General features: G+C 37.8%; 1 protein-coding gene across 6 annotated transcripts in view; it reads right to left on the reverse strand.

Moving 5' to 3' along the window:
* The window catches only part of CDK14 (cyclin dependent kinase 14), a 321,217-nt gene that overhangs the window by 173,472 nt on the left and 132,039 nt on the right, over nucleotides 1-15,706 (reverse strand). For all 6 annotated transcript variants that reach the window (XM_062605168.1, XM_062605171.1, XM_062605172.1 and 3 more), the window contains one exon: nucleotides 11,964-12,058. In XM_062605168.1, the coding sequence (XP_062461152.1) occupies nucleotides 11,964-12,058 (95 nt within the window). The remainder of the gene's footprint in view (nucleotides 1-11,963; nucleotides 12,059-15,706) is intronic.

A 15,706-nucleotide genomic window follows, 5' to 3' on the forward strand; every position in this document is an offset into this window, starting at 1 on the left:
CAATGGACACTATTGCCCAGGTTATTCACAAGTGTGAGCACTGCACACAGTCTCCCCTGCTCTTGAAAGACTGTTACAAGAGATGGAGCCTGACATCATGGACCAGATGGACGCAGCAGCTTTATAGCTACTGGTCCATGCACTTAGATAAGAGTGATGGTATATTGAAAATGTAGGATCTGAGCATGACGTGAATGGTATGGAATAAGGGGTGGATAATGTCCTGGGTTCAGCAGTAGCAGTCATGTTTCTCCTTCTTGGTAGCTGGTGTGGTGCAGTGTTTTGACTTTCAGCCTGGGAACAGAGCTGATAACAAGGATGTTTTGGTTTGGCCAAGGACCTTGTGAGCCTCATGCTCTGCCAGGGAGGAGGGGAAGCCAGGAGGAAGCAGAGACAGGACACCTGACCCAAACTGACCAAAGAGGTATTCCATACCACAGCACAGCATGCCCAGGATGTAACTGGGAGTTACCTGGAAGGGCTGGGTCTGCAGGGTTGGAGGAGGTATGGGTCACTGCTTGGTCGGGCTGGGGGGAGCGAGTTATTGGTCGGCTGGTGCTGAGGTGTTGTATTCTCTTCCCTTGTTATTTCCTTTATCATTATTATTATTGGTGGTAGCAGTAGTGATTTGTGTTATACCTTAGTTACTAAACTGTTCTTATCTCAACCGGTGGGAATTGCATTCTTTCCGATTCTCCTCTCTGTCCCTCTGGGAGTAGGGGGAGGGCAAGAAGTGGGGGGGAAGTGAGTGAACAAGCTGTCTGGCTGGGTTTAAACCACAACAAGCTGTAAGTGTGTAATGCTTTTGCAAGGGAGACTGAGAATCTCATGCTGAATAGCAGAACTTGGTCATATCTGAATTGTGATGACAGCAATTTGCAATGGTGATGAGAATTCCCAGTATAGCAGGGATGGAACCCAGCTCTCTACAGCAGTACTACCTACCTTATCTTGAATCAATACTTTGAATGCAGCAGGAGCCCCAAAAGATGCCCTAATTCCAACATCCAGAAAAAATTAAAAAGTTCAGCAACTACCCCGTGTCCTCAACACACACTCTGCAGAGCTGTGCAACAGGCTCTTCCACAAGGATGGCAAAACAAGACTGCATAGGCCACCGTTTGTCTTAATGTCCTCTAATTTTAAGAACTTGACTTCGATCTCACTAGCACAGCAATGTTTTGTGCAAAATCTGTTACGGTTTAAGCAAACAATTCAATCTCTCCTACTACTAATGCCTCCGCTAGAAACAATTTCACTTCCTCCAGGGATGCAGTCTTTCTACAATCTTTCACAAGTGGAAGGCTACAGCCAAGTCTTTGAGAGGAAAGAGGGAATCTTCAAAGACATAGATCTTACGTACAAATGCCAATTTTTCTGAGGCTTATCCCTTGACCAAATCTGGGGCAATTTTCAAAATAATAGCTCACGTGCCACTCAGAGCCAAAATACCCATTCCCAGATTCCAAGCCCCTGCTGTAAGGCTTGAATGTTTACAATAAGGGTTCTCCAGCTATAGGTTTAAGATATCTTGGCCATTTTGGCTGGAATTAAAACTAAGTGTAGGCAACTTGAAGCTGACTTTGGCATCTTATTTCTTCTTGTATTTTACTAAATTGTGCCACAGATCACTGCTCTAAGGCTGTGACTTGACTTCAGGGTTCTGGCACCCACAACTACACATCTTTAAGAAGTCTCTGTCAAACCTTTGTGCTACCTTCTGTTAACAAATTTAAACAAAAACCCTTTCTTCAATGCACATCTCAAGTAACTAGACCTCCAGGAGAAAATATCTGACCCTTCTTGAGGTAGATTGCACAAGTTCTAGTTAGAACAGAGACTGCACAGTGCCTCCTAGAACAGGGAATAGAAAACTCATGCTCAGCTATGCTAGTTCAACCATTCTCCTTTTTCAGACAATTTTAGAAGCACACTGACCAATGCCCATTTTTGACCCAAACTTCAATGAATTTCAATTGTTTTCAGATCTTTTTTTCCTCCCTGTGATGAAGACAAGTATCACAACTACAGGTACATGAAAATGAGGGAGAGATTAAGTTACTTACCCAACATAACCGCTCAAAGAATAAGAATCAACAGAGTTGTACAAGGATTAAGTGAAATCAAGTTTCTGGGTCAAGGAACAAGAAAAAAAAAAGGCATAGTGCAAAAAAGAAAAAGGAAAATGCAGGCTTACTCAGGCTCTCTCACATTTTCCTCTCACTTCTCCCCTACACCATCAACCACCATGACAATACCACAGTAACTTTCATTTATCTTATGAAATACTGTCTCCAGGATCACATGAAGAAATTAACTGAGGTTTTGCTTTAAACTTGTGGCAGTGTGTAAGTGTATGAAGGTCTTTTCTATTCATCAAGACTCTGGTTTATGTTAGCAGACACTTGCATGTTTATGTTTGTGAGCATATCCTGTATAAGCATCTGCTGAAGGGAAAAGAATCCAGGCTGATATTTATACAGCTGAAGCAAGGTTTATATACATTGCATCCTACTTCTGGAAGAGAAAGACTGTATGCAAACAGAAAAAAAAATAGAGACAAATGTTGATGGATCAAACTCCTCCCTTCTTCCTTTGAAGAAGGAATTCTAATTATGAATAGATGAGTAACCCACAAGCTGCGAATGTCCACAGATATGCTCAGTGCTTCGCTTTAACATCAACTATTTTGTTCAACTATCTTGCTCAGAAATCGGCGATTCTGCTACCAAACACAAACGTGTTCAGACAAAGGGCAGGACGCCTCCTTTCAAAAGCACAGCCAGTGACATGAAATGAGCTTTACTTTGCCAGCCCTTTTCCATAATAATAATGTGACTGTCATTCTCTGTTAATTAAATTAGTCACTTCTACTTCCCATGCAATACATTCTCTTGCCCTCCTCTTCCTCGGTCATGATAAATCTCCATGTGACTTAGTTGTCCCATAATTCTTCCTAATTGGTTTCAGCTGTCATTTTTGAAGCTGAAATGCACGGAGAGCCTGGGGCTTGTGAATGGAACAGGAAGCATTTCCAACCGCATTCCCATCATGTAAAACCAGCACTGTGAAAGAACCCTTCCATTAAAACAAAAACAGGAGTATTTGGCTGCCGGCAATGCCATCATGCAGCAGACAGATTGTGCTGCTCCGCTGAGGCAGCAAGGCTGTTGCGAGCCATTCCTCTCTGCTCAAAGGAGAGCGCACATTATTTATGCCCTAGCAGTTTCACTGACTAAAATACTTTCTCTTTTGTCACCAACAAATTCTTAAACCGATAATATAATTTACCAATAAAAGCACAGGCAGTAGGAATATCTGAAGTGACAGGAGAACAAAGAAAAGTTAATTCTATTTAAATGGCACATATCCTCCAACCTAAGCACTCTGCAGATTACTGCACCACAGCTTAAACTCATTTTGTGTTGCTGATATTTTCAAGTGTCGCGCTTTTGGCTCTCATTTTCCAGTATTTCTATGTATTTCTGTAATTCAGTCTTTCTCACCTATGAGACAATGTAGGGTTAGCGATGCTAACAAAAAACACTCTACAAGCTACCTCTGAGTGATACCTAAGTGACTTTCAGAAAAGCAGCAGAAGGCAACAGCACCAGCTGGGCTGAGCAGCAGGGGAAAGATATATATTAGGGATTCAAGAAAGAAAAAAAACACCCCACAAGACACCTTTAATGAAAACAATTTTGCTAACAGATGTTTCTAGTGCCTTCGATTTGTCTCACACTGTCAACAAAGACAAATATACTTCAAAATACATGAATACTATATAGAAAAGGAGATTGGCTGGTGGGGAAGTGCATTTAAATATACAAACCTACCTGAAAGCTCCAGAGAGTAAAGGGAATGCACAGCTTTCTGATTTTTGGTTGCTATTAGAAAATACATATTTATTTACTGATACAAAGTCTCTGTTTGTTGCACAGAGAACAATCTGGTCTGTGACTCTGATGAGTGAGACACACTGTTGCAGAAAGAATTGCTGTATGAACTAAGAGATCTTCAACAAAATCCCGTTTTCTAAAGATGCCAGTATATCCTCTTCCTTATTCACTGTCTACCTTCCTAATTGTGTAAGCCCGGCGTTCTTAGTCAGGTTAAAGAGACATTAAACAACTTAGTGAGATTACTTTAACAAAAGAGTGACATCTCAAAATTTAGTAGGAATTCCTACTTAGTATGATCAAAAACCTAGCAGCATTATCAACTTGTGTAAACTGTGATGGACTTATAGTCCCCAAAATTAACAGGGTTGGGACAATTTTTACAAGCTGAGCAAGTTGTAACAGATGTGCAGAAGTGTGTGTGCACTTTAACTTGCTAAATCATTAGTTTTCCACAACACTGACCATTATATCAACAAATACAAAAGAGAAAAATAAATAAACACATAAATAAATAAATAAATAAATAAAAGGTTTCTCTTTAGAGCATAGCAGACACCCCATAAGCTCATGGTGAGTGAACATCCTTGCTCGAGGACTACGTAAGCAGAAGACGTACACAGCAGGGAGGATGACAATCCACAATACAACCATCCTACGTGGAGTACCCTACTGTGCCAGCTAATACTGGCACAGGACTGGCTGTGGATGGTACAGACGTACCTACACAAGCTGAGCTGGCACCAGAGCCTTTGCTATGGTGGTGCATTGGGCTACAGAAAAATGCCATGCTCAGGGCAAGAAAAAAGCAATGCAAACACTTTCTTGAAAAGCTTTAGCATCCTGCGGTAGACCTCTCTTCACACGGGCTGAGTGACTGTTTTTTGCCATGCCTCCTAATGCTGTCTATGCATGATCGTAAGATTAATAAAAATTTTACGGGGAAAGTTACAGTTCAGACTGCAAGCACAAAAAAGAAAAATGATGCTTCCATGGGTAACATTCCTCTTTGCTTGAAACAGTAAACCACGACAAAACGAATAGGCCTTTTTAACTTTCCAGTTTTGGCTCTGTTTACCACTCAAGTTTGATTCTAGATTCCTCTTATTCACCATTTCTTAGCTATTTCTTATATTATGAAACTATACATATTATAAAGATATCTGCAATTACTGTCTCTTCATTTCAACTTCAATTTTTATTTTTTATTTTTCCAGAATTGCTCACCCCAAGTTTCTGGTTTTAAATATTTCATAGATGTATTTCTATCAATATGACTACATTAATATAAAGCTGCATACTGCTAGTTAAGAAAAAATCTATTTTTAAGATTTAGACTTGTGGCAATCATCACTTTCCAAATGGCCAGATACTGGATCGGTGATCTCTTTGATTGGTTTTTCAATTTACGCTGTATAGATCAGAGGTTCTCATTTTAAGAGGAATTAAAATAATCGGTTAACACCCACATTATTAAAGAAACTGAGAAAAAGTTTAATTAGATTGTACAGTCTCTAGTGCAAGTTGAGATAGTCAGGTTTCACCTCAGAGGGACTCAGACAATGCTAGTTTATTACTGAAATTAAAATGTAAGGTATGTGTGGGATGCCACCAGAATATTACTGATGGTAGAGCTCTCCAGAGGTCTGTAACACAGAAATAATCAATTACTAAAAAAAAAAACAACAAAACCAACAAAAAAACCTAGAAGGATTTATTTTATATAATTTTAGTTTTTAAGTAGTAAAATAAACCAACATTTTTTTTTTTAATTCCTGATACATGAAAATAACAATGTATTAACTTCACTGGAAGACTACAAGGACTCATATTTAACTAATAAAAGCTAAGATGCAGAATTAAAAACAGAAAGGAGCTCAAAAAATAATTAACATTGATACCTACTATCAATGACATGCCTTCTGCTGATTATTTGTCTAGTGTTCTTAAAGACTACCAGTAGTAAAAAAAACATCACCGCACAGTAGCTTCTTCAGTGCTTTATGATTGTTATTATTATAATTTATATATATAAAAATATATATAATATATAAATATAAATATATATAAATATATATAATATATAAAGTATATATCATATCTATAATAATATATAATATATAATAATATATATAATAAATATATTAAAAATATATATAAAAACTATAAATATAAATATATAAAATATATATAAAAGATAATTTATTTTTTCTCTTCCTTACTGCAATTTCAGATTTTCTTTTTTATCCTCACTGACAGAAGTAAGTCACTGTCTCTTTATGAGATATTTAAAGGTTTGTAACCATTTTATCCTTTTTTTCCCTAACTGTGAACAGTCCTACTTACTTTGACTTTTCCTCAGAAGCCTTTATTCTAGATGTTTGTTTATTTTTTTTTCCAGCTCCTCAGGTCTCCAGCTGATTTCTTTTCCTTCTTTGTACAAATTAACCATTTCAGGTGGTGGCCTTACCTGCATTGAGTAGAGCATTATCACTGGCATATTCATCTTACTAGACGTATGTGTTTTTTGGTGGACTACAATGATGTTTGAGAATTTTAGCTGTAAGTAAGGAAAAAACTAATTGAGATCTGTCAGTAGATAGAATATCTCATGTGATTTCCAGTGTTCCATCTGTCAGCTCAACTCTGGATGTTTTTATGCTGTGATTTTGTCCTGTTTTGTTTTGTTTATTTTAAATACTTATATTGAATATACTTATTAATACTTAACTAAAAGAAGAATAAATAATAGGTGCTCATTATTAAATGGTGTAAAGCACACTGCAAATCTAACCAATTGGTAAGGTTTCAAAAAACATTAGTAAATTGCATAAAGAATGCAGATATACAGCCTCCCAACCTGTTGGATTGTAAATCTTGATTAATCCTATTAACTCAACTACGCATCAGTATGGACCCTCCATACGAAGTCGTACACAACCTTTGTGATCCTGAAAAGTCAGGATGATGAGGCAAACTGAGTACATCTTCCCTCCTCCTGCTTGACCTGTATAAACTTCTCATTAGCCTAGCAGGAGTATTTTTATTTTAATTTAAATACGATTTTCCATTTCTTCTTTCCTGCTGATTCCATGTCTGGCACAGTCTTCACCTCTCGGCAAAGCACCAAGCAATTTCCTTCTGAAATCCCTTCTGAATCCTTATCCCTAGAAGCTGATTTTGTTTGCATTTCCAATCTATACTTGGACATCAGCAGCTCCTGTCTCTGATCTGCTCATTAAAACCTGAAAAACAAGGCTTTCCCAAGAGCAGTATTCCCTTATTGCCTGGGGACTTTCTTGCTCTCTGCTTCCTCTCAGCCTTGTTCTGCCATCTTTTTGACTGCAGTTTCAGTGTCACAAGGCTGGGACATGAGGCAGGGGCTGCACCAAGACGGGAACAGCTCCTTCTCTGGACAAGGCAAATGGAAACTACAAAATTCAATTGCTTCCATGCTGGAAGCCCTCAATCGCTCTGCTTCTTCCCACGGTGGGTGAAGCACATTTGTGGCAAGCAGGGGTGTCTGCCAAGAGCGTGGTAGGAGGCATCTGACTTTTTGCAGTGCTTCACTAGCTTTCAGTCCTTGCTTACTATGTCTGGACAAGCACCTTGACCTCAAATGGGAAGAAAACTGCCCATCATTTCACCCTCGCATCAAAATAAGGTAATGCAGCCTCCAAATAAGTTTCATTCCCAATGAAACATTAGAAGACTCCTCCTTCCTTCTTGTGCCAATTTCCCCAATTTCTCTTGGGTACTAGGCACTGCTAAATTATCCTAGTGATTAGAGCTATGGGATGCTCCTGATTTTCCCTGCTCTCCCACTCAGTCACGAAGATAATGTGCTATTTTTTGTTTGGTTTCACAAAAGAGCAATAACAGTGTCCAAACCAAATTATCCAAAATTGTCAGAAATTCAAGATTTTCAATGCAAAAAAATTTATCATTTTTTGCTAATAAGTGTTGACCATTTCCTTGCATAATGCTTTTCATAACAAACTCAAAATCTCAGGTTTTGAAACTTCAGCTCTGTAACTCTTAATTCAAATAGATAGCATATATCTCAATTTCTAATCAGCATTAAAATGAAAAACTGAAACCTCTTTCTTTCTTACAGGAAATGGGAGGAAAATATAATTAATGAACTTTATGAAGCCAACTCATTCTGTAACAACCTATTTTAGCTGCTGTAATGAAGCAATGAGAATTAAACTTTCTTCTTTAATGGAAAGTAATTTTTAAGAAGGAAAAACATACACAGAGATTAAAACAGGCAAGATAATTGAAAATGCTTGGGTTTAAATTACACTGTTAGATTAGTCAGGAGCTTTTTCACTGTTAAGGCAGAAAGCATATTGCTCATTACTCATACTTCCGATTATAAATTTATCTGTTCTTGCTTCAAATCTAGTTCGTAAATATTGAAAGTGTAATCTAAAGTACTGCTATACAAGCTCACTTTTATATGCCAGGAGTATGACAAGTTGCTGGTTCATTTATTGATAATAATATACTTACATAATTATGCATAATATTAAAACCCTCATTATCATTCTACTGAGCCTGTAGCAATATGTATTGCTTAGGATTGCCTTTCAGCAATTAAATGTTTCTAAATACAGTCATCTTCCTTTTAAATAAACAAGTGAAGAAACAAATGGTAATGATCATTTTAGAACAAATAGATGTGAACCCATCTTCAAAGATCTCTCAATACGTCTGAGATCTCACCTGTAAAGTTCATCACCTCCTTGGGCAAAGTTGGCTGCATGGGTGACAGTTGCACAACAAATGGCATACCAACAAGGTCACATAAACTAACACCTAAACAGCGTGGAGAGGGGGTGAACCAAACTTAAGTGAACAGTTACACTCCTCCATTTAACTGGAAAGCTGAAATGAACAACTTCTTTTGGAAGACATTGTGGTCTCAGATACCATACGCAAATTGTGTCAAAATGTCACATTTTGGTTTTAGGTCTTACAGAGCACAACTCAGTTAACTATAGGAAACTGTTCACGTGTAAAAGACTCAGCCCTTCAGGTTTTGTAGAGGTTATTCTAAGCTGCTCATTCTCAAAGCTCTTCAGGTAACGAGCAATGGCTCTCAACCATCCAGTGACAAAACTGAACTCTCAGCTCTCTTTTTGGTGTCCTTGCATGATCAACTATAATCAAAGCTGATGTAAGAGTTACCAAATCCTACACAGAAATCATGCCCTACCAGCAATGTACTCTGCATACTATTTTTAATTATTTCATGCAAAACGAACAAGCCCCCCTTCTCTTCTTCCACAGAAATGTAGGGCTTTACATTCACCACCAAAATGTTTACATGGAGAATGAACTTTTCCTGATCTTCAAAATTCAGACAGAATTTTTAAAGATTGACTTTCTTTTGGTTCTGGGGTCCACCCAAGTTAAAGTTAAAAAAGCTCTGCGACGTTTTCATCTGACAGACTTCCATATTAAAAAAATTCTAATTTGAGGAACCCAGAGAATTTAATGACAGCCATGTTTCCTTTCAGAAGCTGTTCTGCTTTTAGTTTTTAACTTATTACTGCAATGCATTTTGCAATGAAAGGTGCTACATCAAATTATATTTCATTCTACTCTTTCAGGGTCAACACTGAAACCAAACACCTCTGATAACCTCAGGCATTTCCATCAATATTAATTTCCCAATGGAATCATCACCTAGCGACCCAAAGTTTCCATTTTTGAGAACTCTCGGATCACTTAACTGTTCAGCCCTGACTTAACTATGACATCTCACTCAAATGGCTTTTACTGTGTCTGAAATGGCAATAGTGATTAAGGGCAACAATGTATCAGCTCCATGATCTCACTTTATGAAGCAAACTAAATTCAATCCCTTTTAGGTTTGCTAGGCCTTCGTCATTCAAAAATGTATGCCACAGTGTAATTTTAAGCACGCAAATATTTCTATTAATTTCAGTACAAATCACCCATATTACTGGGCTAAACCATGTACAGGTGTTAAAAAAACCCAACAAAACAGACATTACAGGTACAGAGCACAGTAACACCAATTACACAGCTAGATTGCATAGTTAACCAGCCAAAATTTGTAGATTTAAACGGAAACTATAATTTTTGCCTCTGCGCATTCTTATTATGCACTGAATGAGAGCTTTTTGACAAAAGGAACAAAAAAGTCATTGTACTCAAACAATTAAAACCTGTAACCATGCACACCCACAAGAATTCAATCAGGTTATATGGGCATTCTCAACCAGTAAGCACTAGCTATTTGATCAGCGTATAACTTTACATTACCTTACAATGAAAATTTAATTTTGAATTAAGCAATTTCATCATCTCAAGGCACAGGAGCAAGGTACAACATCATTACAATACAGTCTCTAGGCTGGCTGGAGAGAACAAAGCACCCTTCCCCTTTTTCCTGAGCACCACTTTGAGAGGCTCTGCCAGCCAGCCAAAATACCGAAATACTACTAGGACCAGTTGCTACAAACCTTAAACAGTTTCAATAGCTACCAAATACCATGGGAATAAAAAGGGGCAGTCACTAGCAGGGTTGATCCCAACAGCAACCACTCGAAAAACAAACAGCTAAGTGAATCCAGAAGAAGTAGCTCCTGCACGAAGCTTAGTCTGTGTCTGTGCTTATCGTGGACAGCAACATGATATAACATATGTCTGTGAGTCAGTGTCCGCATTCGTTTAATAGGCAAAAACATCTGTTTTAGGGAGAAACATCTATACATCTCATTTCTCAACCAGTTCTGATGAATACAGCTAAATCCAGCTGCTGATAAAAGGGACTGCACATATTCACGTAAAGTTATGTAAATAACTCTACACTGACTGATACATACAATTAAATACCAAGGCTTTTCCTATGCTATTTCAGTGTGTAAGTCAGGAGCAGAAGAATCACCGATTTAAGAAAAGGAATTAATTTTTCATTAATGGCCCTATACCTGAGGTAAACAAACATGTACTGCATGCAACCGCTCTGCAGGATCTCATAGCTGAATAACCACATCATTACACTGTAGGATTTCTATTTCTATGTAAATAGACAAGGTGAATGGCTTCTCCAGACAACACGCTGTGTGCACTATCGTGTAAAACTTAAGGCATGCTCCCAATAAACAAAACAGTTCCATCTGTCTTAAGTAGGGATGTACTAAAACTAGTAATCACAGTACTTTATAAATGCAGTGTCCTACAGACAACACAATAATAGACATTATACTGAAAATCTAACCTTCTCTAAACTCATTTATTTCTTCTAAATTACACGTTCTCAGACTCATCTGTGAAAATGGGGAGGTTAATTATAATAGTACATTGTATAATTCCGCAGCTAAGTGCTGAAATAGTTCTACATAAATGCCGTATGTTTGTCTTAGAAAAACTAAAAAGATTAATCAGGATGCCAAGCCCAAGACTTTGGAAAGTAATACACTGAACACAATTAGATCTGTGTACTATGTAAACTGAAGTTTTAATTAGTAGGTGAAACACCAGTCATGACAAAAAAAATAATACTCAAAAATTCTAAATTGCTTGTGCCAGTCTTCTTTTTTACTGACATTGCTAATAAAAAGACACTGTGCACAAGCCTGTCACAACAAAAGCCATTTAAGCTTGTTACATGCTTTTGATGAAGGAACTACCTGTTCCTGTTAAGCATTTCAGTTCCATTTTTCTTCTTACCTCCATTATTCTCAGCTATTTTAAAGTTACCTGATCACATCAGTGAAGAAAAAACCCTAATAAACGAACTATAACTAGGAAGCATAGTACGAAACCAGTTTGAAAAGCCAACTGAACAGTTGAAGATTCTTCAAGAGGACCCCAAAAGCCACTTTTCTGTCTCTGAATCTGGTCCAGCCCAGCCTTCTACTTTTAGATCACTTCACACTACAAAGCATTATCTCTTATAGCCTCCATTCTTCTAAAGAAAGGGTTATTTTAGCCTGATCCATAGGTCATCAACAGTAAAGAGAGCTTTCCTATCAAATTCAATACACTCTACACCATACCCAAAACATTAGTTACTTTACTCACCACATATTCAAATACAAGTGTCAAGGTCTCCTTTGTGTGAATGATGTCATGAAGCAGCACAATATTAGCATGTTTCAGTCCTTTCAAAAGAGAAGCTGAAAAGCAAAACATACATGTTATCTTAAAAGGATCTAAATATTTTGCATTGTTTGGGGTTTTTAATAATTTTCTTTTAGTGACTTGGATGATTTTTTTGACATCTTAATTTCATACCCTGACAACAAGCAGTTGTACTTTAGTATCTTCTATGTCCATGAGTTCTACATGTTCAGTGTGTTTGTAGACTGTACCTTCCCATTCAGTACTATTTTCTTCACCTTGTTGGTCAAACTCAACATCACTTTGAGACAAAAATGAGCTGCAGCTAGAGATGCTTTCCTTATGCAGCCTCCTCTAAATTAATCGCTCATGTATGATCAACCAGATATCAAGTTCACTTCCACACTCAAAGATAATTTTTTGCCTCAGACAAAAGTCAAGCATGTCTTTTCAAAACATTATCTTCCCTATTCAACACAACGGAGTTGCTTTCTAAACGAAATACAACATCTATCCTAAGAATAGTGTTTTACACAGTATCTCCTTTCTCTCAAACATAACACAGTTTTGATGGAACCATTTGTATTAGCTCATGAGAATAAATACATGGCATTTCTTCACCATATTTTGGGGGTTTTTTAGCTCATGTTTTCAGACTACTGACAAAGACTTACTTAGTGAAATTCCAAGGTGATCTCTTCACTAAATTTCTTTTACACCATAATAAATACTTAATGTTCATACCATATTACATATTTAATGTTCCACAAGTCATGGCATATCTTAGCAAGATATGCTGACAAGCCATGTGCTGTTACCAATGTAATTCTGTTTGGTGGTGCCTTGTCGTCTCATACATACATCTAAGCGGGACTATCAGTCACCACAGCAAAGTAAATAATAGATATAAAGACATGAAAATGAGTGGCATATTTCTGTATTGTATGATTTGGAACTTTCTTGTCACCCTTCTTCTTTAATCAAACAAAATAATGAAGCACCAAAGATGTGTCTCACTCCACTACTGTGCAAAAAGGAAGCTAGAGAGCTCCCTATTACCCACCCTACTGAGAGTGCCGTGTCAGGCTGAGGTAACTCCCGGGGTCATCAGGCTTCAAATTAGGGTAAGTACATATGATCTCTCACACTGTGTTTTAAGAGCTCAATCTGACAAACCGATCGCTTAGAAAGCGACACAATAGCAAACAGCATCTGGCTCAATCAATGCTCCTCTACAAGCATCCTCAGCAGCAAAACTCTGGAGTTCATGCTAGCAAGAAGGCAGATAGCAAAAAGGAAAACACCATAAGGAAGCTTCAAAGTGAGTGTATCACAGATATTCTGATGACAGGATTGCAAACCTCCAGGAAAGCTCCAAGATCAGGAAATAGTTAACCTTTCAACCTGGCTGAAGAGGTGAGAAGAAATGTTTCAAAAGAACATACTTTGGCCTGCACTCCCCAACTCACACTATTCAGGAAGTCAACACAGAGGAATCTTCCCAGTGCTCTGAACACATTGCCACTGAGATGCAAATCAGCTATTGCAATTACAATTATTATTTTAAAACAATTCATCAGTGCATGTCTAGTAACTTTTGACATTCTACATATTAAGTAAAAGCTTTTTTCTCAAAGGAAGAGCTATGCACAATTTTCATATGATCCTCATCTTAGAATCTGCAGAATTTCTTGGAGTAAAGCTCAGAGAGATCTGAATATGTTTGGGTTTTTTAAAAGGGCAACAATAAAAAATTGCTACTGGAAAAAGGTATGGATACAAACAATTGTCTGAAAAGTACCTCTGACCACACATGAGGACTTTTAACATGGGGGAACCCAAAGAAAAGTTCACACTGAGCTTTCACCAGCTCTTCCCTGAAACCCTGTCAAATTAGAATACATGCAGAGAGACTGGGAACATAAAAATTGCCTCCCAGCAGAGCCTGTGTCAAACTGTAACAGGATTTATGACCTCTGCCAGCTTCTGCAGTTTAGATCACCACCTAAGGCCTTTAATTCCTCTAGTTGGCCATTACTTTGTTGCTAAAATCTGTATATGGGTCATTAAAGCTTAAACAGGACATTGAAAGGCGCTTACCCTGAGGTCTTTCCTCTTCAGTCCCCTGCCCCACTCTTATTTATCTTCTCTAATATCCAATTCTCCTCTTGTATAGCCTCAATATTCAACATCTGCCATATATTACAAGAACTCCAACACATCACCTACAGGGTGGGATTTCTGTCTTCTCTGTTAGTCAAAGTGAAATATAGTAAATAATGTAGCACAGAGAGCAAAATCATCTTAACTGCACTAACTTTACACTGAGGAAATAAGAAGTTAATTCCACTAACAACTTATACTGTGAGAAACCAAAGCATAACTGGTGTAAGTAAGAGAACTGCCCCATGTGCTCTTCTGTCACAACTTGTACCAGTGAGATTGCCTGTCTTCAGCTTTGTTGCTTTAAAAAAAGGGGGAAAATGGAAAAAAAAGAAAAGAAAAAAAAACGAAAAAAAACCACCCAATTGTCTGAACTAGGAAAGCTGTTTCTTCCACCGCAGAGTACTTTAAAACAAAATGAAATATGAACCGGTGGTGCTTGGTGTGTGTTTTTCCAGAAACATCCCCTTTCAGAACAAACTACCCACAGACCTTCTCTTTTGGGCAACTTTTTGCTCAAAGGGGATAAAACTTAGATGAACTTCACTAATTCAAAGACAAAATCCAGAAATTCACATCCAGGAGAATGAAAAGAGTCCAGGGAATCCGTTAGCATCAGCCTGAGACAAACTTAACTTCAACTTTGAAGCTGCCAATGCAGCTGCTCCTGGAGCTCAGAAAGAATCAGGTGCTGCTGTGCCTGGTGTTTCTTCTGGAAGAAAATAATTCTCCTAGAAAAGACCATCTCCACCCAGTGATTATCATCCCCAGATTTCACACAGAGTTGTTTTCTTTTAAGATAAAAAGACTAAAATGTTGTTGAAAAAGCACTGCAACAATCCCAAAAGTGGGACCAATGCACTAGTACTCACTGTATCCTTAGCATGTATTTTTAAAAATAGCATTATATAATGCTGCTTCAAAACTGCTGGCACTCATTTTTTACCCTTCATATTAAATGTAAGATAAACAGATGGCAGCACTTTTAATTCATTTCCCCAAAGAGTTTTGAGGAGGCACAGCAGCAAATAATACTACAGTGACACTTTTTTTAACATTCTGGACAAAATATTATATACATTTGAATTGGCAGGTGCTTGCTCTGTCACCTATGTTTGCACATTGCCTTACAGCAAATTCTAGCAGCAAAAAACAGGGCAGAAGAATTGATGGCATACTTCAATAATTAATGACATCCAAGATGGGAATTTCTGTTACTTGTACATAAGTTCATGACCTGAACCACTAAAAGCACCAATACTCAGCACTTCTCCATCAAGGGCTAATAACCGTATTTGCATACCTAAAGAAAACACACTGTATTTGCTTGAATAACCATCACCTCCAACAAGCAGATGCTCTCATCTATTATGAGCTCCTGGCAAGCTGCCTTATCGCTTGTGTTGGTCAAGGAGCTTTTTGCTGATCCCAGATGAGCTTGGCTCTAAAGTACACTCACTCCACAAGCAAGGCAAGCCAGATGGAATGCAGCCAGCTCTCACCCAAAACCTGACTAGCATCAGTAAATCAGTGCTTTGCTC

This window comes from Pezoporus occidentalis, unplaced genomic scaffold, assembly GCF_034315485.1.
Source record: "Pezoporus occidentalis ecotype Australia unplaced genomic scaffold, CSIRO_AGI_Poc_V1 ctg9, whole genome shotgun sequence".
Taxonomy (NCBI): Eukaryota; Metazoa; Chordata; class Aves; order Psittaciformes; family Psittacidae; genus Pezoporus; species Pezoporus occidentalis.